This window comes from Palaemon carinicauda, chromosome 43 (genome assembly GCF_036898095.1).
Source record: "Palaemon carinicauda isolate YSFRI2023 chromosome 43, ASM3689809v2, whole genome shotgun sequence".
NCBI lineage: Eukaryota > Metazoa > Arthropoda > Malacostraca > Decapoda > Palaemonidae > Palaemon > Palaemon carinicauda.
In genome coordinates this window covers 11,420,163-11,443,911 of record NC_090767.1, presented here as the reverse complement: position 1 = coordinate 11,443,911, position 23,749 = coordinate 11,420,163, and the positions used below count along the sequence as shown (strand labels likewise).

The 23,749-nt window shown below is 49.3% G+C and overlaps 1 protein-coding gene across 4 annotated transcripts in view; it reads right to left on the bottom strand.

The window, feature by feature from the left end:
* Positions 1 to 23,749, bottom strand: part of LOC137633928 (DDB1- and CUL4-associated factor 5) — a 45,112-nt gene that overhangs the window by 4,038 nt on the left and 17,325 nt on the right. For 2 of the 4 annotated variants that reach the window (XM_068366162.1, XM_068366163.1), the window contains exons 3-8: positions 12,088 to 12,227; positions 11,199 to 11,328; positions 10,672 to 10,816; positions 9,090 to 9,219; positions 767 to 906; positions 198 to 332 (exon numbers count right to left, since the gene is read on the bottom strand). In XM_068366162.1, coding sequence (XP_068222263.1) covers positions 198 to 332; positions 767 to 906; positions 9,090 to 9,219; positions 10,672 to 10,816; positions 11,199 to 11,328; positions 12,088 to 12,227 — 820 coding nt within the window. The remainder of the gene's footprint in view (positions 1 to 197; positions 333 to 766; positions 907 to 9,089; positions 9,220 to 10,671; positions 10,817 to 11,198; positions 11,329 to 12,087; positions 12,228 to 23,749) is intronic. The other 2 variants (XM_068366164.1, XM_068366165.1) reach the window with 1 other exon arrangement.

The following is a 23,749-nucleotide window of genomic DNA, read 5'->3' as shown; positions in this document are numbered from 1 at the left end:
CAGGCACAAGAAGGAGAGCGGGAAATAAAGAGTAATCCATCATTAGCCACATTGAGTTTCTTAACTATGGCAACTCAGCCCTTAGTGCTACATCACATGCATTTATATTGTGTGTAAATCTATACTGCTGTAGACTCTTCTTTATAATATTTCTTATATCTTCAATATTTTTTCATAGCCCAAATACCTTGACATACCGCAAATACCTGTCCACTCTCCATCACGAGACCAATGTACTCCTCGTACGTATAGACTCTCCTGCTCATGAAGTTTCTGCAGGACTTTGTTTGCAGGCTTCCCTTGCTTCCCGGTAGGGACACTCCGCTCCACAGCTGGGGGGGGGAGGGAAATAAATATAAATATAATTAGAGGGGCACTCAGTAGAGAGCAGACCTCCGCCGCGGGAGCTTATTTCTTGACCTTTGACCTGGGATCTTAATATATATCAATTGCTGTGGATTTTCATACTCAAATATGAACCAAGTTTGAAGTCTCTGTGACAACGATGTCCAAACTTACGGCTGATTACATGACGTGAATTGGTCATTTTACTCGACCGTGACCTTAACCTTCCAAAATTTAGTCATTTCCAGCTTTTTACATAACAGTAAATCTCTGCAAGTTTCGTTACTCCCATGATTCAAATCCCACTTTAACTAATCTATTGGACATAGGTTGTGCTGTTACTTTTCACTAGCTATAAAAAAGAGAGAGAGAGAGAGAGAGAGAGAGAGAGAGAGAGAGAGAGAGAGAGAGAGAAGCATACCTTGACGATCTTTTCCACCCCTGAAGAGGCAATGATCAAGTTGTGGGGGTTGAAGCGGACCTGATTGACAATGGAGCGATGACCTTTCAGAACCATGTGGGCTTCTTCTTCTTCTTCTTCAGAAACAAAGTAGCCTCCTCCTGGATCAGCAAAAAAAGAATACGAAAAATGAGATTATAAAATCCCCACCTACATCTTTATAGGGAGTGAATTGTTATCATATTCTAAGTTAGGAAAAAACAAAGCATCCAGACCAAAGTCATTCTTTGCAAAAAAAAGGACAAATTTGGAAGTGATTTGTAGAAATAATATCCACTGTAAAGACATCAAATGAAAACTAGGATATATTTATACTTATCACATCACCAACACCACAAAAATGTTATTAAAACTAATCATAAAGCCACACAAGGCAGACAGTTTTCAACTGTTATTAACAAATATGACAAATTCGAAGATAATTTGTATTTTTCCTAACCATACAAACCTTAGCTATTCACATTGGGTTTACCTTTTAGCGCAGCTGAAATGGCGAGCCATTAGAATTTAACAAGGGTGTATTACCCCCGCGCTAGTTAGCGGGGAGGTAGGGGAGTGGTAGCTAGCTACCCCTCCCCCCCCTCACACACAGGTGAATGCTCACTTTCACTTAGAGGTAGGACTTGTCTTGGGGGACAGGGCTGGCGGGCAAATATGTGTAAATAGCTAAGGTTTGTATGGTTAGGAAAAATACAAATTATCTTCGAATTTGTCATTTGTTCCGTAACCCAAATACAAACCACGTTATTTACATTGGGTGACTTACCCCTTATGTAGGGTGGAAAGTCCCCAGCCATAGTGGCTTTGGCTTTACCCAGGGACTCAGAATCCGAGTGAGTCGCACTCGAGGAAAAGGGAGTCCCTGCACCTCACAAGTTCCTTGCTCCGCAAGGGGACCATGTGGCCTACATAAGCTTGTGTGTGAAGGAAGAAGTGTGACCCGTCTTAGGCAGTTGACCTGGAGTTCCAGAAGGAACTCTGGGTTAGGACGTTCCCAATACCACCTCGTCAGGGTATGGGGAACGCGACAGTATTGACTCAATACTTGGAACACAAGGAAGCATGGTTTACGTGCAGAGGTTCGAGGTCAGCTATGCAGAGACCAGGATGCTGCTTCCCCGTAGAGGGGATGATGAAGAAAGAAATAAGGGGCCAGACATACTTCTTTCGTTCATGCAGACTAAAACCTGATAACAATGCCCTCAACCTTCTGCTACCTGTCCAAAAAGGAGCCTGAGGTTAGACCAGCTGTTGTGTAGCCACCACAGAGCGATAGAAAACGTATCGAAACTCCTGTGGGGTCACGCCCCTGCAGGAAGCGGGCTGGTGAAGGTCATTAGACGCTTCCAGACTCCAGCTTGTAGCACCTGCGTGACAGAGTAGTATTACTCGAAGGCGAGGGGACGTTGCGATGTATCCAACATCGTGCTGTAGGGCGACGTGACGGGGGAGGGTCTGGAGACAGGTCGAGATGAATGACCTTGAGTCCGATGCTGAAGAGGTTATACTGGTGACTCTCCCCCGTGTCCTTCTTGTGCTCCCAAATCGGCTGCAACTGAGGACAAACTGCAGCTGTTCCCAAAGCTAACCTCTCGATTCCTTTAATGGCAAGAAAGAGAAGGTTTTGGGACATCAGATACAGAATGGAGACTCGAAATCTTGAAGGAATTGGACCGAAGGGCCGGGGACCCCAAGATTCTGAGTCTAGCCAACAACTCAGGAGCAAACCTGAATGTTGCCTACCCCTCTTCCTTAGAAAGGGGCGGAGTCGTACGAGACCAAGAAGATTGCTTACACACTGGCCGCGGCCAGAGTGAGCAGGAGACCCAAGACGGAATACAATCCAAGGCCTGTCGCAAAGGGTCTTGAGAGATCTCTTAAGGGACTAAAAAGTCGAGCCATGCTCCAGGTTGGAGGTCTCACTCCGACTAGGGCAGAGACGATCGTAGCTTCGGCACGAGCGAGGAAAGATCCAGCGGGCAGGAAAAAGTTATTCCTTTAAGCCTGAAGGTCAGGGAAAGGCTGAGCGACAGGCTTCATTGCCGAGAGCGGAAAGGAGTTTCCTCCCCGCGAAAGGCAATAAGACCGTTATTGCTGGAGAAGAGGCCTCAAGGGAAGAGGTATATCTCCCACGGCACCAACCACCGAAGACACTTCACTTCGCCTGGAAGACCCCTGCGGATGACTATCGCAGATGACGCGACCTCCGTCCCGCGACTGTAGCAGGTTGTCTCTTCTTGAGGAGGAGGCGTAGTGTCTCCAGGCATGAAGCCGAAGCGACGCCCCCGTTCGGGAGAGATGTCGCAGTGTGGTTGCTTGAGTAGTCTGCGCCGTGGGAGAAGCTCTCCCGGGAGTTCCGTCAGGGGAAGCAGAGGGTCCAGAAACCGTTCTGCACATAGTCCCAGTGGAGCTCTCCCATTGAAAGGTTGACATAACAACCTGGTCTTGTTGAGACCCATTCTCCACAGACAAAAAGGAGGGAAGACGCGCAGGGCGTCGAAGTAGTCCCACCATCACCGGAAAGCATCTTGCCAGAGTCTCAGGGTCTGAGACTGGGGGAAAGAACAGCTGAAGCTTGAGGTTCCAAGCTGTCGCGATCAGGTCCCCCAGACCAGGACTTGCTGGTTACACAAGGCCAAAGACCCCCAGGTACACTCTCTCTACGAGGCTCTGCTCGGATAGTCGGAGAGAACATTCCTCTGCCTGGAATGAGAGAGGCCGATGGTGGTATTGAGAGTATCTCAATCATCTCGGTATCTCTACTGCAAGATGTGAAGGTGTGAAAATGCGTCCCCTGCTGGTTAGAACACGCCAGAATCATGAAGGTCGACGCGCAGCGGAGAGCGACTCGGCAGGAGCTGTAGGATCTAAAGATGGGCCAGACTACGGCCCCTAAGCCTGCCTGAATGATGGGGAGGTACCCTTCAGGTCTTGACCATAGGCCTGAACCGGAACATGCCCCCCCACCCCCTTTTCTTTGACGAGTCCGAGAACAGCATCAAGAATGTGGGGAAAGGACGAGGATATCCACTCCCATCAAGAGGTTCCATAGGTCAACACCCATTGCAGGTCTAATAGTTCCGCTGGTCCCATAGGGGCCAGGAAGTCCGGTTAATCGTTGCCTGAAACCACCGGAACTGTGGACCGCCCCACATGGAACTTATCCTGAGGCGAACCGTTCGGAACTATAGACGGGTCAATGAGGAAAGGAGAACTAGGAAACGTTCCAAGGTAGGGCTGAAAAGCTCTGCTTGACTGAGAACAGGTACTGCGACTCTCCTCAGCCTTGCCACAGTCAACTGAAGGGGAAGGCTCGGAGGAGGTGGCAACAGATTCTGGCGTCCCCAGGTGGTCACCCATCCATGTACCGACCAGAACCGACGTTGCTTAACCTCGCTGGACGGACGAAAAGCGGGGGTTTCCAACGTGGGTAAGGCCGTTGACTCAATATCATGGTCAGATACTCCAGATGTTGAGGCAGAAGAAAGAGAAGGCTCCTAGCAAAATACCATGAACCCACACTCATGGTAAGCATCCGGAAGCTTGTCCCGGAGCTGAAGAAGGTCGAACCTGAGCCTACCGGAGTTGACCAGCCCCTCCAAAAAGCGAAGGAGGCGGAAGCCTGCACCTGAGCGGCCATGAGGAAAGCAGGGAGAGTTCTCTGAGGAAAAAAAACCTGCGATGCCACGGCGGGATTGCCACACTGCATCATAAGCAGGAATAGCTGCAGTCTAGGCTGAATTCCACGAGCACCCTGGAAGATGGGATGGAATGGAAACTGAAAGTACCCGTCCTTCCGATCCAGGGTTTAAGGAGTCCTGTCGCCTCGTTACCAGTCTGATCAATTCTGCTGTTCTATGCTGGACGAAGTTTGTTTGACAAACTTGATCAGGGCTGAAACGTTGACTACGGAACTCCCGTCTCAGATACTTCCTTACAAGAAAGGATCGACTGAAGAAGCCGGGGGTGAAGCCGTCGATGATCCTATGGAGGACCTTCTCCTAAGGTATGGATCATTCTGCCCAAACGGGCAACTCTTGCCGATCCTATGGCATAGAGGTTCAGAGACACTGAATTCGCTGACAGAGACGGCAGGCGCGATATCCTTGGCTGATCACAGAGATCGTGTGGGAATGGGCATCGGGAAGCTGTCATCCGGATGAGTAACCTTAAGCATCCTCCCAGCGTGAAACCTGCAAGGGGGGGGGAGGTGCCAATCCTAAAGTTCGTGAACTCTGCCGCTTCCTTTAGGACTATGCCCCCCCCCCGGGGGAGCCTCCCGTGCCATCTGTTCCTGACAGGAGGAAACTGCAATTGGACACCTTGTCTCAGTTGTCGTAGCCGATAACTTAGGCCGACATGGTTGAAAGAAAAAGGCGCTGGAGCCCTGCAGAGTCTGGAAGAAAGCGCCTTGGAGGAGTGAAAACGGAAGTCGACTTCCTCCGCACAGCCACTGTCTAAGTCTCTGTCCTTGGGCACAAACAAACTCTTCTCAAGGATGAAAGGGTGTCTGAGGTTGTCGACATCCACAGATGAGACACCCGAAAGGAAGCCCTCGGTCAGCGCGTCCAGATGGTCCAACATCGAGCTTGCCCACAAGTTAGATACTTAACGACGAAACGCCAAGGTGCCTGAGCCCGAGAGGAGGAAAGTACCCATGACCTTCCTGTAGCTTCCTTGAACCAAACCTCGGGCCATAACCGAGGAGGGAAAGGACCTGGTAAGCCCCCTACACGAGGTGGAGAAGAGGAAGGGGTAAGCAGTCACCCCTTGGCCGATGGAGAAATCTCGAACGGAAAGCCCCCCGCCAAAAATCCTTCCAGGGAATGACGGGGAAGGGCTAACCCAGGTTCTGGAAAGAGGAGTGTTGCTCAGACCTCCCTGAAGATTCTTCCTATTCTTGCAAGTGCCATGCTCTGCGTCTACGGGGTGAGGCCGTGTTCTGGAAATATGCTCCAGAAGAACTCGCCAGGCTGGCCATGCTGCGAAAACCCCAATGGGAATCGTGGTCGCATTCGCCCTGGAGCTCGCGCGTTGGTAAATCAATGATTTGCGCATGGGCGAACGTGGAAGCGCCCATGCGCGGTCACGCAGGAACGCAAACGAAGGTGAGCGAAGGAGCGCAGAAGGAGGGCGAGCGTGGAAGGAAGGGCGAGAGCTGGTGGTCGGCGAGTGATAACCCATAGGCGAGCATTGGATACTGCAAGAATTAAGCCGACGTTCGTGCGAAGAAACACTGTCGGTTCGCGCGACGGAACCCCGTCGGTTCGCGCGACGGAGCCCTGTCGGTTCGCGCGACGGAGCCCCGTCGGTTCGCGCGACGGAGCCCCGTCGGTTCGCGCGACGGAGCCCCGTCGGTTCGCGCGACGGAGCCCCGTCGGTTCGCGCGACGGCGCGCGACGGAACCCCGTCGGTTCGCGCGACGGAACCCCGTCGGTTCGCGCGACGGAACCCCGTCGGTTCGCGCGACGGAACCCCGTCGGTTCGCGCGACGGAACCCCGTCGGTTCGCGCGACGGAACCCCGTCGGTTCGCGCGACGGAACACTGTCCGTCCGCGCGATGGAATACCGTTGGTTCGCGCGCAGGCGAACATTGGAGAGCATGTGCGCGGTCGCGCATGAGCGTAGACGTGCAGGCACGCGGGCGTGCGGTCGCGCAGGTGAGTACAGGCGGTCGGAGACCGATGGTGCGTTGAGGAGCGGTGGCGCGTTCTGGTGAGGCGATAGCCCGCAGGAGAGTGACGGAGCGTTGGCAAGCGAAGGCGAGTTGGCGAGCGGTGGTGCGTTAACAAAACGCTAGCGAGCAGATGAAGAATGGCGCGGGTGCATAGGCGATTGCCAACGTGAGAGAAACTAGTGATGGTTAGCGCGCATCGCGCTAACAGAAGGCGCGCAGGTGCATCAGGAAGGTGAGCACTGAAGCCAGCTGTTAATCAGGCGATCCTAGACGGTCAGAAACCCGTTGGCGCCCATTGGTGCACGGCAAAGAAGGGCGCGCAGATGTGCGCTGGCGATTGAAGAAAGCTGGCGCACAGAAGTACAGAAGAAAAGGTGAGCGCTGGCGAGCAGGAGGAAGATCTACGGCAAGACTCAGCTACCGGAGATTGTGGTCCACAGCAGGCGAGCGCTAGATCGCTACTGATGGTGGTCAGGGGAACTGACACGCGTGGCAGATCGATGGCGATCGTTGACGCGTAGGAGATCGCTGGCGAGCAGGTGAACGTAGACGCGTCTAAGGTCGCTGGCGAGCTGATGATCGCTGACGAGCAGAAGGCAACACGTGGAAGCCTGCGCATAGAAGAAGAGTCCTTGACCCAGACCTGAACCGAAGTTCTAGATCGCGAGGGCGAACGTGGGCGCACAGGGCGCGTAACAGGAACCAACAGGAACAGCAGAGATAATCATCATGAGAGCGCTGACGAACAGGAGAGCGCTGACAAACAGGAGAGCGCTGACGAACAGGAGCGCGCTGACGAACAGGAGCGCGCTAGCGATCAGGAAGCGCTGATGAGCAGGAGAGCGCCTGTGCGCTAACACTGAGCAGGAGCAGGCCAGAAGACCGTTGCCTGTCCGCTGGGAGACTGATGTCCGTCGGAAGACCGTTGTCCGTCGGGAAGACCGTTGTCCGTCGGGAAGACCGTTGTCCGTCGGGAAAAACCGTAGTCCGTTGGGAAGACCGTCGCCCGTCGGAAGACGAGGTCAGACTGCTGTCCATCTGCACCAGGGCGGATGAAGGAGTTGTAGGCTGCAAATGTAGATTCAAAAAGGCGCCTCTTAGCACCCTTATAGGGAGATGAGAGGCCCTTACGACGAGGCGGACGGTGAGCCTTATGGCGAAGGAGGCCAACAGCAACAGCAGCAGAAGAATCCTCCGAAGAAGAGTCTCTATGAGTGTACTCTCTCGCGAACGAAAGAGAAACACTTCGTAGAAGAGACTGGTCAGCCAGTGACCTAAAAGGAGCAATTCTCCGAAGAGGAGCTCCTGCAGTTGCCCAGCCCCTTGAGCGAAACTGCAGGTGTGACCGCTCAGCACCAAGAGCATAGTCGCACGAAAAAAAGGCAAGAGAAGAACCCCCCAAAAGGGGAAAAACTCAAGCCTGGACAGGAAAAACTTCCCTCGGAAGGAAAGTTACCCACCCAAGGGGGCAAGCCTCCTGAGTTCTAAAATGGACTGGAGAGCTGTCAATCGTCACGGGAGTACTTCCAGTAGAAGGAGACACGCCCCTGACGAAAATCCAAAGGGGAGGCAGCAACAGCCGAATCCCCAGGCCTCCACAAGACAGCTCACACTGTAGCCATATTACAGAAACGAACTAGATCGGTAACTGTAAAAAAATAAAAACAAAAAACATTAGTACACATTCATTCCCCCGGGAAGGCTTCGAAGAGGAATCCCGAGGGAAAGGAACAAGAATTACACAACAGGCATGTGCCCTCACAACCACTTACACTCACGGAAGGAGAGCTGTAACCAAAACAGAATTATAACAATTATAATTATGAAACTATGTAATTATGTAATTTAAAAATGAATGAACACTAAAGAAAGAACGAAAACCCCGAAAGGAATCGTTCTACAAGCTGAAAAATTAACAACTACAATTAGATTCATAAACTAATTGAGACAAAACATACGGCGTAGCAACCCCCCCACACGGGAAGGAAGCTACAAGGGCGTAGTAAAACGTAGTAAAAGGGTGAACGGCCTCAAGAGAGAGAGAGAGAGAGAGAGAGAGAGAGAGAGAGAGAGAGAGAGAAACCGAAGTCAAACTCGATCGCAACCCATAAAATTATGCCGTGGTGGCCTAACTGCCGAGGACTCCACGGAGATATCGTGCACTACACACACAACTCTGAAAAGGAAAATTACTGATTTCTATACTCAAATATATATACAAACATGAAAACATGTTTACATATATATTGAGTAAAAGAAAAGTAAGCGATTAAGTAAAGACAAAACAAACAATGGCTGCCAAGCGAGGACCAAGACAGAGACATCTGTCCCGGTCCGAGCCAAAAGTGAAAGTGAGCATTCACCTGTGTGTGTGTGTGTGTATGGGGGGGGGGGGGGGGGGGTAGCTAGCTACCACTCCCCTATCCCCCCGCTAACTAGCGCAGGGGTAATACACTCTCGTTAAATTCTAATGGCTCGCCATTTCTGCTGCGCTAAAAGGTAAACCCAATGTAAATAGTGTGGTTTGTATTTCGGTTACGGAAAAAATACAAGTTCTAATATTACTTATTGCTTTTGCTCTAAGAAATTCTAATAAGAGTGACTTACGTTTGCTTTGGGGAATCTTCCACATATACAGGTTGAAGTCATCCGACCCAGACAAGATGAACTGGTCCCTATCGCCAGCAAAACAGCAGCTCTTCATCGTACAGGAATTGTAGTAATGTTCGGCATCAAACTGTCAACCATTCAAAGAACGATATTAATTTCCATTTGGCTGCTACAATACATTTTCAAGTCACTTTTTAAATTTAATAAACATGGCTTGTTCTATTATAAACCTTTTTACCTCCAAAGGACGTACTGGTACGTTTCACAAAACTCATCCCTTTACCCCCATGGATGTACCGGTACGTCCTTGCAAAAAACTGCTATTTACATTTTTTTTTTTGCATATTTTTTATAATTCTTGAGAAACTTCAGGCACTTTCCAAAAGAATGAGACCAACCTGACCTCTCTACGACAAAAATTAAGGCTGTTAGAGCAATTTAAAAAAATTATACTGCAAAATGTGCTTGAAAAGAATGAACCCCTGGGGGTTAAGGGTTGGAAATTTCCAAATAGCCTGGTGGTAAAAGGGTTAATAAATTGAAAAATCAAATCCAAGTTTGACCCCACTGGTCATAATGATCCACTACTGTACAGAGGGTCGTCCTCAATTTATAAACTTAATAGGTTCCAAGAAGTTGTTTTGTAAGGCAAAATTTCTTAAATTTTTGGCTTAGGGTAAAAGTCTAACCTGAATCCTGTGCCTATGATTTCAGAGACAACAAATAGTCCCGTGTTACATATGAAATAAATAGGAAGTTATTGCAAATATCATTTTGCTTAATGCATTAAATATAATATTGTTTGATTAGAGCAGTGGTTCTCAAACTTTTTCATGAGCGACCCTATTTGAAACATTTCATTCCTTCGCGACCCAGAGTAAAGTGAAGAGAAAGAAAACATGCAATGATATATACACTTTATTTTGGAAAAAAAATAATGTGTACAGCTTTTCACCATTACATGGGGCCCAGGAGGAGGGAGGTGGGGGGAAGATGAACATACATAACAAAAGTAATTTGTGGTTAAAGAAGAATAATTCAATTAAGCAACTGAAATACACTGAAACACTGAAAGCATGATAATGTTCCTGTGTCCCTGCGACCCATCAAAATTGATCTCGCGACCCATAGTTTGAGAACCACTGGATTAGAGTATTTCTGTATCTTATCTTTGTTATTTTCACTTGGATTTGTGTTTGTATTGTAAGGACATCGCTCCCTCCGTCGTCCAGCATTCTCATCGAATTCTCCATTTCATTTAAATTCTCCTTTCGCCACACTGTGGCTAACTGTATATATTTGTTCCGCTCCCTAAGAGCTACAATTTCATGTATTTATCATTTCGCTACATATTTCTATTGCCTTGTATTTCAAGTATTTGTACGTGTGAAAAAACACACATATTGTGGCGGTTAGAGAGAGAGAGAGAGAGAGAGAGAGAGAGAGAGAGAGAGAAGAGAGAGAGAGAGAGAGAGAGAGAGAGAGAGAGAGAAAGCACTAATCAGGGAAACATACTATTCCTATAAAAGGTCAAGCAAAGTTTGTTATGGCATAGTGAAGACCCAAGAATCCCACTAACCTCCGAGACCGGTTTGGAATACTGAGTGTCGTAGAGAATGGGGGGTAACCTTCTCCTGAGGGCCACAATCTGCGTCCCCATCCGGTTAAATTTGGCACACATGGACGACTGCGCACACTGCTTCTCGCCGTACCTTAGGACCGGTCTGGAATTTAAAACAGAAAGAGAAATGATATTCGTTTCTGCTGTCGTCTTCAAAATTGGGGTGAAATAACTTGGAAACATTAATAATAATATACAATAAACATAATATATCAAAGATATGAGAGATGAGAGAGAGAGAGAGAGAGAGAGAGAGAGAGAGAGAGAGAGAGAGAGAGAGAGAGAGAAATAAGTTGGGAACATTAATAATATACAGTATAAATATATCAAGGTATGAGAGTGAGAGAGAGAGAAATAACTGGGAAACAATAATAATATACAGGATACAAATATCAAAGTATGAGAGAGAGAGAGAGAGAGAGAGAGAGAGAGAGAGAGAGAGAGAGAGAGAGAGAGAGAGAGAGAGAGAGTTAATAAATCCTTACACTTTTGGTTTACGAACATCCCAGAGGGACACGCCTTCCCTGGAATTCGCCGTGACAATAAACGTTGGCTCTGACGGATGGAACTGGACAGAGTGAAAGGCATCGTGGTATCGAGCTAAGCAGACAGGATCTGAAATCAAAATGAAATCATCATTATTTTCTTCAAAACTCGGCAGGGAAGTAGGAGCAGCACACTCACAGTCAATTGCATTTTTTTCCTAAACTAACAGAGAGCATATAAGCTCAAAAGAAAGCACAAATTCTAATACAGAAACAAAGACGCTGTACTACAGCTGTACACATTACTAGTAAGGCCCTATATAGAATATGGTGTCCAATTCTGAGCTCAAAGTATTCAGAAGGATATAAATAGACTTGAAGCAGTACAAGCTGATACCATCAAACTAGTTCCAACACTAAGGCAATTTGGATATAGACCGAGGATGGAACGTTCGAACTTATTTGATCTATGAACTCAATGACTAGGGGGACCAGTTAATAAAGGCATTCAAAATTCTTAAAGGAGTAACAAATGTAGATTACAACAATCTATTCACACTTAGCACAAATCAGTCCATAGGTTAACGGATACAAACTGGAATAGACTTCCAGCGGATGAAGTAAACAGTAACACTTAGGTAAACGAGTTCAAGAATAAGTTAGACAAGATCATAAAAACTCCAAAGGCTTAAACTAAATCGCTCTACCAAAGAGCAAATGGAGTCTACGCAGTCATCCATCCTAGTACTGACCAGACCCAACGTTGCTTAACTTCCCTGATTGGACGTGAAGCAGCGTTTTCAACGTGGTAAGGCTCTTGGACGAGATGTGCTGGGTTAAAAGCAATGGTCTGAAAATTAAAGAAAATAAAAAACACTAATTAACTAACCTGACGCTGGCGATTCTCGCATGTCGTACATCAAGATCTGTCCGTCTTCACCGGCGCTCGCAAAAACCGAATCCAGCGTGGGATTCACAGACACACCGTACACAGCTTCCCGGTGGAGAAAGACATCGACTAGGTCGCCCCTGTTAGAGCAGCAAGAGAAGAATATAAGCCAAGAAAGTAGCAACAAAATATTGCTATTGAAATAAAGACAAACTTGGTGCAACATAAGAAACTCTTTATCTTCATGAATAATTTTTTTCCCACAAGATATCCCACATGAAGTGTTATCATTTTTTTCCCACAAGATATCCCACATGAAGTGTTAAGTTTATCAAAGTACATGACAGTAATATCAAGGGATTTTTAAAGTAATATAACTTATTAACAAGTTATTTGTATTTTTCCTAGCTATACAAAACCTGAGTTCTATTATTATTATTATAATTAATTGCTAAGCTACAACTCTAGTTGGAAAAGCAGGATTCTATACGCCCAAGGACCCCAACAAGGAAAAGAAGCCCAGTGAGGAAAGGAAACGAGGAAAAATAAAATATTTTAACAGTAACATTAAATATTTCCTGTATAAACTATAAAAACTATAACAAAACAAGAGGAAGAGAAATTAGATAGTATAACGTGCCCAAGTGTACCCTCAAGCAAGATAAATCTAAGTCAAGACAGGGGAAGACCATGGTACAGAGGCTATGCCACTAACCATGACTAGAGAACAATGGTTTGATTTTGGAGTGCCCTCCAAGAAGAGCTGCTGACCATAGCTAAAGAGTCTCTTCTACCCTTAACAAGAGGAAAGTGGCCACTGAATAATTATAGTGCAGTAGTTAACCCCTTTGGTGAAGAAGAATTGTTTAGTAATCTCAGTGTTGTCAGGTGTATGAGGACAGAGGAGAATCTAAAAAGAATAGGCCAGACTATTCGGTGCATGTGTAGGCAAAGGGAAAGTGAACCGTAACCACAGAGAAGGATCAAATGTAGTACTGTCTGGCCAGTCAAAGTACCCCATAACTCTCTAGGGTAGTATCTCAACGGGTGGTTGGTGCCCTGGTCAACCTACTACCATGGATATATGTTTTGGTATGAGCTGGAAACTTGTCATAAACCTCAACAGGCGGGACTTCTTGGGGAGGTGATGGCAGGACAAGTATGTGTAAAGAAATCTGGTTTGTATGGTTGGGAAAAATACAAACGACTTCCGAATTTGTCGTTTGTTCCTACATAAACACAAACAATTCGTTCTTTACTACGGAGACTCACCCTTAGGTGGGAGCTAGTCCGCTTTCCAACTGGCTGGAAAACTTGACCTAGGGTACAAACCCGAGCTCAAAGCTGGAGAGTTGACAGCCTGAGTGGAAACAAGACAATGACTTGAACGGGTAAGTGTAGGGAGCAAGTTTTTATTATCCAAACTTAACCTAGACCTTGCCAAACTTACCTGCAGTTGGAGGGAGGTCAGCTTACGGTCTTTCGGATGTTGTGCCCCATGAGAGGGGAAAGATGAAAGAAGACCAGTCATTCTGTCCATTCCTCTCCGGCTAACAACAGGTAACATCTGCCCTCAATCGACTGCTACTAGATCTCTGAGGGAGCTGTAGAGCAGCCACCATAAGACCCAGAGAAAAAGTATCTAGGTTCCTGTGGGCTACGGCTTGCAAGTCATGAGCAGTGAAAGTCGTTTGCCTTGGCCACACGCCCGTTTGAAGCAAAAAGCCATGTAGAAGTTTCTCTCTGACGGGGTGAAGGGCGAGAGCACGGTCAATAACCTGCCGAATCCAGGACGAGTCTGTGTTCTTAGTGAATCTCCTCTTAACCCTGCTCGTAAAAGCAGACGCTTGACTTGTGGGCGAGCTCTTTTTGTGCGCTTGAGATAGCACCTCAGCACTCTCACAGGACATAGTAACAGCTCGAAATAAGGAAGGCCCAGAAACCAGAGTTTGCTACGCCCGGATTCTGAGCAACAAACTTGGGGACGAAGCCGAATGTTACTTGCACCATCTTGAATGGGTGATGTTGTAGGAGAGAGCATGCGACTCGCTGACCCTCTTGGCAGAGGCAAGAGCGAGAAGGAAGACCATCTTTAGAGTCCAGTCTCGATCTGATACAGGGAGGTGGTCTTACTTCCAACTGAGGGAAGGTAAGCTGGAAACTCCACATAAGTAAGGACAAATCCACTGAGGAGGAAATGTCGACCCCATTCAGTTTAAAGACATTGCTCAAGACTGACTAATAGCCTTTTAAGCACCAAGAGTGAGCTGGAGCTTTTTCCTCCATCGAGATATAACAAAAACTACACTATCAAGGGGATTGTGGCAGTGAGAAGAAAGACACACCGTCCACGACACCAACCAGAAAAGATTGACCACTTCTCCGGGGAGACGGCAATAAACGACTTCGTGAAGTACCCAGACATCCGTTTCGCCACAGCGTGCGAAAACCCTCCTTGAGAGAAGAGAAGCTGGATAACCTCCAGGAGTGAAGTCGTAGGGAGGCAACTGCTCCCGATGTGGTTGCCATAGTAGGTGGTGATGGGGTGGCAGCTCCCTTGGAGCCTCCATCAGCAGAAGCCGACTGTCTGGGTACCATTCTGCTTGCTGCCAGTGGTGCCACCAGTGTCATTGAGAGGTTTTGAGATAACCTTACCTTGTTGCAGTGGGGGAACTGCGTAGATATTTGTCCCACGTATGTTAGGAGGGTGTCTGTGGGTCTGGTACTAGAGAACAGTAAACCGGCAGCTTGCAGTGCAGACGTAGAAAACAGTTCTGTTATCGGCAAACACAAAGTCAGGACTTTGTTGGCTGAATGAGGATGTTAAGACCACTCAGAATCAACTATCTGAGTTTTCCTGCTCAAACTGTTGGCTAGAATGTACCACACAGAATCAACTATCTGAATTTCCTGCTCAAACTGTTGGCTAGAATGTTCTTTTTGTCTGGTATGAACCGGGCTGACAGGAAGATCGAATTCTCTTCCGTACAGCACAGAATTTCCATAGCTAGATGGCAAAGCTACCATGAAAAAGTACCTCGTTTGTTCAAGTATGCCACTACCGTTGCGTTGTCACTCATCAACACCACAGAGTGACCTGAAAGGGAAGCTGTTAAAAATGCTGGTGAGCTAAAAGAGCTGCCCTCATTTCCAGGAGGTTATGTGGCACTGATCGGAATTGAACCACAGCCCGGATCGCCTGACGGGTAACTCCAAGGGGCACTCATCCGCATTTGCTCACGTTCGTCCGTCGAAGCATAGCGAATCTAGGGGGATCAGACGCTTTGGTTGCTATAGCCAGAAACACGAGACACTCTTGCATGGAACCCACAAGCGCTAAGGAAGGACAAGTGCTGACGCGCTGCATCAGCGGAGACTCCCACACAGCCGAAGTCAGTGTTCCTTCTCTAAGGGAAGCAACGAAGACTTCAGAATTGTAAAGTGAGTCCAGGGGTCAAAGGGCCACCCGCTCATACTCAACTGATCCCCAGAGACTGATCGAGCACAGTCAGATTGACAGGAATGAGCCAAAGGAGTCAGATGGCAAGGCTTCTTCACCTTCGAGGAGGAACTTAAAGGGGGAAGAATCGCCCTTTACCTCCTCCTTCCGCCACCTACACTCGTCACATGGAGACGCCTGTGAACAGGTGTGACCCTTGCACGCAGGACAAAAGGCCGCGAGAATCTGTCTCCACGCCTGATTGACGTAAAGGTGCCACAACGGCATCCTTCTATGCCAGGACAAACCCACATTCTAGAGCCTCACGTACGCACACTCTGAAAGAGAGAGAGGGAAAGTTTTTAAGATCTAGACCAGTTGTTAATCGGGACTGAGTAAATCAGTTTGTGGGTGAGAATGACATATTGCTACCACAGCGGGTGTGAGCTAGGTGGACGGTATACCACTGCCGCCCCCCCCCACTCCCACTCCCGTTCCCCACCTAACTAACAGTGGATAGTTACACCTCGTACACCTTGCTTAAAAGTCCTCTGGCTGGTTTCAGCCGTTGCCCAAATATATCTCCGCTATAAATAGTGGAATGGATTGTATACAGAGACAGAACAATGAGAAATCAATGGAAAGTGAATGTCCCAAGGGACAACGGCAGCTGCCAATGTCCTGATCCGTAGAGCTCAAGAGAAGCCATTGCAGTATTTTTATCAGTATTATTACTTGCTAAGCTACAACCCTAGTTGGAAAAGCAGGATGCTATAAGACCAAGGGCTCCAAAAGGGAAAATAGCCCAGTGAGGAACAGAAATAAGGAAAAAGGACAAATTCGTAGGTAATTTGTATTTTTCCTAACTATACAAATCTTAGCTATTTAATATGGGTAATTACTTTCGGTGTAGCTGAAATAACGAGCCATTACATTTTCAACAAGGGTCTACTACCCCACCGCTAGTTAGCGGGGGGGGGGGGGGGTAGGGGGGGTAGCTTGCTATCTCCCCCACTCACACAAACCTGTGCTTGAGCTCACTTTGCTTAGAGGTAGGACTTCACGGGGGATAGGGCTGGCGGGCAAGTTTGATTAAATAGCTAAGGTTTGTATAGTTAGGAAAAATACAAATGACCTACGAATTTGTCATTTGTTCCGTAACTGACATACAAACCACGCTATTTAATATGGGTGACTCACCCCTTAGGAAGAGTGGTAAGTCCCAGCCAGTACTGGCTTTTGGCTTTGCCCGGGGACTCAGTATCTGAGTGTGTCAGCACTCAACAATAAAGAGTCCCTGCACCTCGCTAGAACCTTGCTGCGCAAGGGCTGCGGCCTACGTAAGCTGTGTGTGGAGGTATAAAGTGTGACTCGTCCTAGGAAGTTAACCTGTAGTCCTTTATAAGGAAACTTAGGCTAGGACTCTCCCAATACCACCTCGTCAGGGTATGGGGACGTGACAGTATTAACTTAATACTAGGAACACAGGGGAACATGGTTTACCTGCAGTGGTTCAAGGTCAGCTGTGCAGAGAACCCAGGATGCTGCTTTCCCCAAGAGAGGGGAGAATGAAGAAAAGAATAAGGGCCAGGCATACCTTTTCATTCATGCAGACTAAGACCGGGTTACAATGCCCTCAACCTTCTGCTACTTGTCCATTAAGGAGCCTGAGGTTTTAAACCTGCTGTTGTGCAGTCACCACATAGCCGATAGAGAACGTATAGAGCCTCCTGAGGGTCACGTCTTTCAGGTAGTGGTCTGTGAAGGTCGTCTGACGCTTTCAAACCCCTGCTTGTAGAACCTGCGTCACTGAAAAGTTCTTCTTGAAGGCCAGGGACGTAGCTACGCCCCTGACATCATGTGCTCTAGGGCGACATGACGGAGGAGGGTCAGGATTCAGGGATATATGGATTACCCTACGAATCCAAGCCAAGATGGTATTCTTGGTAACCCTCCTCTTTGTTTTCCCAGTGCTCACAAACAATGCCAGCACTTGGGGACGAACTGCAGCCGTTCTTTTGAGATATAGCCTCAGACTCCTTACTAGACACAGTAGGAGATGGTCTGGGTCATCTGTTACAGAACAAAGACTCGAAATCCGGAAAGAGTCGAACCGAGGATCCGGCACTCCCGGATTCTGAGTCTTAACAATGAACTCAGGGATGAATCTGAACGTTACCTCCCCCCATCCCCTTGAATGGGTGATGTCATACGAGAGACCATGAAGTTCACTGACTCGCTTGGCCGAGGCCAAAGCTAGTAGGAACACCGTCTTCCAAGTTAGGTGGCGATCTGAAGCCTGGCGTAATGGTTCGTAGGGAGGTCTCTTAAGAGACCTGAGAACTCGAACCACGTTCCGTGGAGGAGGTCTCACTTCTGACTGAGGGCAGGTAAGTTCATAACTTCGTATGAGTAGGGAAAGTTCCAGCGAGGAAGAAATGTCCACTCCTTTGAGCCTGAAGGCTAGACTTAAGGCTGAGCGATAGCCTTTCACTGCCGAGACTGAAAGGCGCATTTCTTCCCGCAAATACATGAGGAACTCCGCTATTGTTGGAATAGTGGCATCGAGTGGAGAGATACACCTTCCACGACACCAACCACAGAAAACTCTCCACTTTCCCAGGTAGATCCCTGCATCCCTGCGGATGACCTTCGCTGGTGTCCAGACATCCTGTTCGCAACTTGTTGCGAAAATCCTCTCTCAGTGAGGAGATGCTGGATAGTCTCCAGGCGTGAAGTCGAAGCAAAGCTACGGCTTTGTGAAAGATGTTGGCGTGTGGTTGTTTGAGTAGCTCGTGTCGTGGAGGGAGTTCTCTCGGAAGCTCCGTTAGGAGTTGTAGAAGGTCTGGAAACCATTCCGCGTGATGCCACAGCGGAGCTATAAGGGTCATTGAGAGATTGACCGATATTCTGGTCTTGTGGAGCACCCTCCTCATCAGACAGAACGGTGGGAAGGCGTACACGTCGATGTTGTCCCACCGTTGCTGGAAAGCATCTTGCCAGAGTGCCTTGGGGTCCGGGACTGGGGAGCAGTACAGGGGCAGCTTGAAGTTCAGCGCTGTAGCGAACAGATCCACAGTCGGGGAACCCCACAAAGTCAGGACTTTGTTGGCTACTAGATGATCCAAACACCACTCGGTACTCACTATCTGAGACGCTCTGCTCAGACTGTCGGCGAGCACATTCCTCTTGCCTGGAATGAAGCAAGCCGATAGTGGAATCAAGTGGATTTCGGTCCATCTCAGTACCTCTACTGTGAGATGGGATAGCTGCTCTGAAAAGGTACCTCCTTGCTTGTTGATGTAAGCTACTACTGTAGTGGTGATGAGTGACCCGCCAGGTATTGTTGGAACTGTTGAAGGGCCAGGAATACGGCCTTCATTTCTAGCAGATTTATATGGAGGCACTTTTCTGATTCTGACCACAGGCCCGAGGTCCTGTGGTTCAGAACGTGGGCCCCCACCCCTTCTGTGAGGCGTCCGAAAACAGCATCAAATCCGGGGGGAGGACGAGAAGATCCACTCCCCTTCGTAGGTTCTCGTCTGCCAGCCACCAATGAAGGTCCGTCTGTTCCGCAGGACCCATAGGGATCATGACGTCCGGGGAATCGTGACCCTGATTCCTCCGGGACTTGAGTCGTCACTGGAGAGATCTCATTCTGAGGCGACCATTGGGAACTAGACGGGCCAGGGATGAGAGGTGACCGAGGAGACGTAACCACGATTGGGCTGGAAGCTCTTCTCGTCTGAGGAGAGGACTCGCGACCCTCCTCAGCCTTGCTATCCTGCCGTCTGATGGGAAGGCTTTGTGGAGATTGGTGTCTATGATCAAGCCTAGATATACCAGTCTTTGAGTGGGAAGCAGAGAAGACTTCTCGAGGTTTACCATGATCCCTAGATCTTGGCAAAGTCTCAGAAGTTTGTCTCGGTGTCGAAGAAGGGCTGAAACTGAGTCTGCTAGGATCAGCCAGTCGTCCAGATAACGGAGGAGACGGATGCCGATCCTGTGTGCCCACGACGATATTAGGGTGAACACTCTGGTGAAAACCTGTGGTGCTGTGGAGAGACCGAAACACAGCACCTTGAACTGGTACACCTTGTTGTCTAGGCAGAATCTTCAGTACTTCCTTGAAGACGGATGGACTGGGATCTGGAAGTACGCGTCCTTCAGGTCCAGTGTACACATGAAGTCTTGCGGTCTCACTGCAAGTCTGACCGTGTCTGCCGTCTCCATGTTGAACGGGGTTTGCTTGACAAACCTGTTCAGAGCTGAGAGGTCGATGACTGGTCTCCAGCCTCCAGACGCCTTCTTTACAAGAAAGAGTCGACTGAAGAAGCCTGGGGACCCGTCGACTACCTCTTGGAGAGCGTCCTTCTTCAACATGGTTTCAACTTCTGCCCGAAGGGCTTGCTCCCTTGACGATCCCATGGCAAGGGAGCTGAACGACACTGAATTCGCTGTCAGGAGAGGTAGAGATGTCGTGAACGGGACGCGATATCCCTGACTGATTACGGAAATCGTCCAGGAATCGGCCCCGAGTTGCTGCCACCTTCTTGCGCAACCTCGTGGGTGCGCATTGGAGACTGTGAGCAATAGCACGTAGGTGAGCGCTGGCACGCAGGAGAACATGGGTGCGCATGGCGCACATCAGGAAGAGGGCGCGCAGTAGTGCGCTGGAGTACCGGTGAGCGCCTGTGCGCTATCTCAGGAACATCCTTCGATGTGCGCTGGCGCGCAGGTGAGCGCTGGTGCGCTATAACAGGAACTTCTGCAGGCGAGCACTTGCGCGCAGGTTAGCGCTGGCGCACTATGGCAGGAACAGCTGCAGGTGAGCGCTGGCGCACTATGGCAGGAACAGCTGCAGGTGAGCGCTGGCGCACTATGGCAGGAACAGCTGCAGGTGCGCGTGGGCACGCAGGTGGTCGTTGGCGTGCAGGAAAGCCTGGCGCGTAGTAACAGGAACATCTGCATGTGAGCGCAAGCGCGCAGGTGAGTGCTGGCGTGCTATGACAGGAACATCTGCAGGTGCGCGCAGGCGCGCAGGAGATCGTTGGCGCGCAGGGGGTACCTGGCACATAAGGGACTTGGGCACAGTTTTGTGCGCAAGCCCTTTGTGCCCCGAAGGGACCGTTGCCCGTTTTACAACGGGATGAGTAGGCGCCCACAGCACATCGGCAGCCAGGAACGGAGACGGCAGGTCAGCAGGTCTGGTGGGCGGAAGGTCGGCGTGCCCTTTGTAAGGACGACCTTCCACCGAAGGAGATCGCGAACGATCTGCGGAGAGGTCCAGGGATGTAGCTGGCAGGGTCGGCGAACGACAGCGAGGTTCTTCTGCGGAGGACTGCGGTGATGATGAACCGAAGAGGCGCCTCCTAACACCCTTGTGAGGTGAAGGAAGGCCTCTACGGCGAAGAGGAAGGCGAGCTTTACGCCTTATACGCCCTCTGGGGGCCGAGGGTTAGCGGGCTGACCATCAGCAGTCCTCCGAAGAGGAGTCTCTGTGAGTGAACTCCCCTGAGGGGGAGAATCACCGGCAAGAGAGACCGTTGGACTTAGTTCCTCCCTTGAAGGATGTTCGGAGGGGGGAACTAAACCTTCAGCTACATCAGGAACAGCAGGAGCAGAGGTTTGATATAATTCATCGGAAGCCTCTGCCACAACAATGTCGACAATAGACCGAGGATCAACCTCTGCTAAAGACGGCGATTGTTTGACAGCTGCCCCCAACCTGATCATGTCAAACAAGGCTTCCTTGGAGGGCGAACCCTGAAGCCCCAAAGAAGCCAAAAGTTGCAACAAATCATTATTAGATACAGTTACATCAATATCCTCCCCTAGGGCAGGAGGAGGAACTGCCTCACTATGGGAGGCAACTCTCTCTCCCACACCCCGGGATCGGTCAACAGAACTACGGCCTATGCTACCACTCAACGGTTTCTCGGGAGAAACCGATCGAGTGGGAGCTTCGGAGGAGGTTTGGGCTACGGAAGAAGAGTCCTTGGGATTTTCTCTTATCAAAGGAACCTTTAAAAGAGAAATATCCCGTCTAGACTTCTTCTTCCAGCGCCGGGAAAACCTCTCCCACTGGGAGGTAGACCACTCCCTACACTCACCACACACATTATCTTTATCACACCGCTGGCCCCTGCAATAAGGACACAAGGTGTGGGGGTCCGTTTCGACCGCCGACATATACGTGCCACAAAGACGGTCAGGTAATCCAGGACACTTACGCATCGCAGAGGCCAACTTCACACACTATGTCAAAGGAAAAGCAAAAATGACAAATTCGAAGATAATTTGTATTTTTCCTAACCATACAAACCTTAGCTATTTACATTGGGGTTTACCTTTTAGCGCAGCTGAAATGACGAGCCAATAGTTTTAACGAGGGTTAATTACCCCCGCGCTAGTTAGCGGGGGGTAGGGGAAGGGTAGCTTGCTACCCCTCCCCCCTCCACACACCGGTGACTTGCTTCACTTCACTTAGAGGTAAGACTTGACTTGGGGGTCAGGGATGGCGGGCACATATGTGTAAATAGCTAAGGTTTGTATGGTTAGGAAAAATACAAATCATCTTCGAATTTGTCATTTGTTCCGTAACCGAAATACAAACCACGCTATTTACATTGGGTGACTTACCCCTTAGGAAGGGTGGAAAGTCCCCAGCCTTACTGACTTCGGCTTGCCCGGGGGCTCAATCCCTCAGTGAGCAGCACTACAGAAAAGGAGCCCCTGTACCTCACAAGTTCCTAGCATCGCTAGGAACGAGTGGCCTACATAAGCAGTGTGTGGAGGAGAGTGTGACTAGTCCTATGAAGTTGACCTTGAGACCTTCAGATAGGAATTCTAGGATAGGACGTTCCCAATACCACCTCGTCAGGGTATGGGAGACGCAACAGTATTAAGTTTAATACTAGGAGCACAAAGAAGCATGGGTTACCTGCAGAGGTCGAGGTCAGCTATGCGAAGACCAGGATACTGCTTCCCCAAGAGAGGGGAGAATGAAGAAAGAAGTAAGGGTCAGACATACTCTTTCATTCACGCAGACTAAGACCGGGTAACAACGCCCTCAACCTACTGCTACTTGTCCAAAAAGGAGCCTGAGGTTAGACCAGCTGTTGTGCAGCCACCACAGGGCCGATAGAAAACGTATCGAGGCTCCTGTGGGTCACGTCTTGCAGGTAGTGGGCTGTGAAGGTCGTCTGACGCTTCCAGACCCCAGCTTGAAGTACCTGCGTCACAGAGAAGTTTCTCTTGAAGGGCAGAGATGTAGCAATAACCCTGACATCGTGTGCCCAAGGGCGACGTGACGGAGGAGGGTCCGGATTCAAGACATGGTGGATAACCCTTCGAATCCAAGCTGAGATGGTGTTCCTGGTGACCCTCCTCTTAGTCCTGCCTGTGCTCACAAACAAAGCTCGCACTTGAGGACGGACTGCAGCCGTTCTCTTCAAGTAGTGCCTCAGACACCTCAATGGACATAGTAGCAGCTGGTCTGGGTCGCTTGTTACAGAACGGAGACTCGCGATCCTGAAAGAGTCGAAGCGAGGATCCGGCACTCCAGGATTCTGAGTCTTGGCAACAAACTCAGGGACGAACCTGAACGTTACCTCCCAACATCCCCTTGAATGTGCGATGTCGTACGAGAGACCATGAAGTTCACTAACCTGCTTGGCCGAAGCCAAAGCGAGTAGGAAAGCCATCTTCCAAGACAGGTGGCGATCGAAGGCCTGGCGTAATGGTTCGAAGGGAGGTCTCTTAATAGACTTGAGGACTCGAACCACGTTCCAAGGAGGAGGTCTCACTTCCGACTGGGGGCAGGTAAGCTCATAGCTACGTATGAGTAAAGAGAGTTCTAGCGATGAAGAAATATCCACGCCCTTCAGCCTGAAGGCCAAACTTAAGGCTGAGCGATAGCCTTTCACTGCCGAGACAGAAAGGCGCATTTCTTCCCGCAGATAAACGAGGAAGTCCGCTATTGCTGGAATAGTGGCATCGAGTGGAGAGATACCCCTCCCACGACACCAACCACAAAAGACTCTCCACTTTGCTTGGTAGACTCCCTCAGAGGACCTTCGCAGGTGCCGAGACATTCTCTCCGCAACCTGTTGCGAAAAGCCTCTCTCCGCGAGGAGACACTGGATAGTCTCCAGGCGTGAAGCCGAAGCGAGGCCACGGCTTTGTGAGGGACGCCGGAGTGGGGTTGTCTGAGAAGCTCGT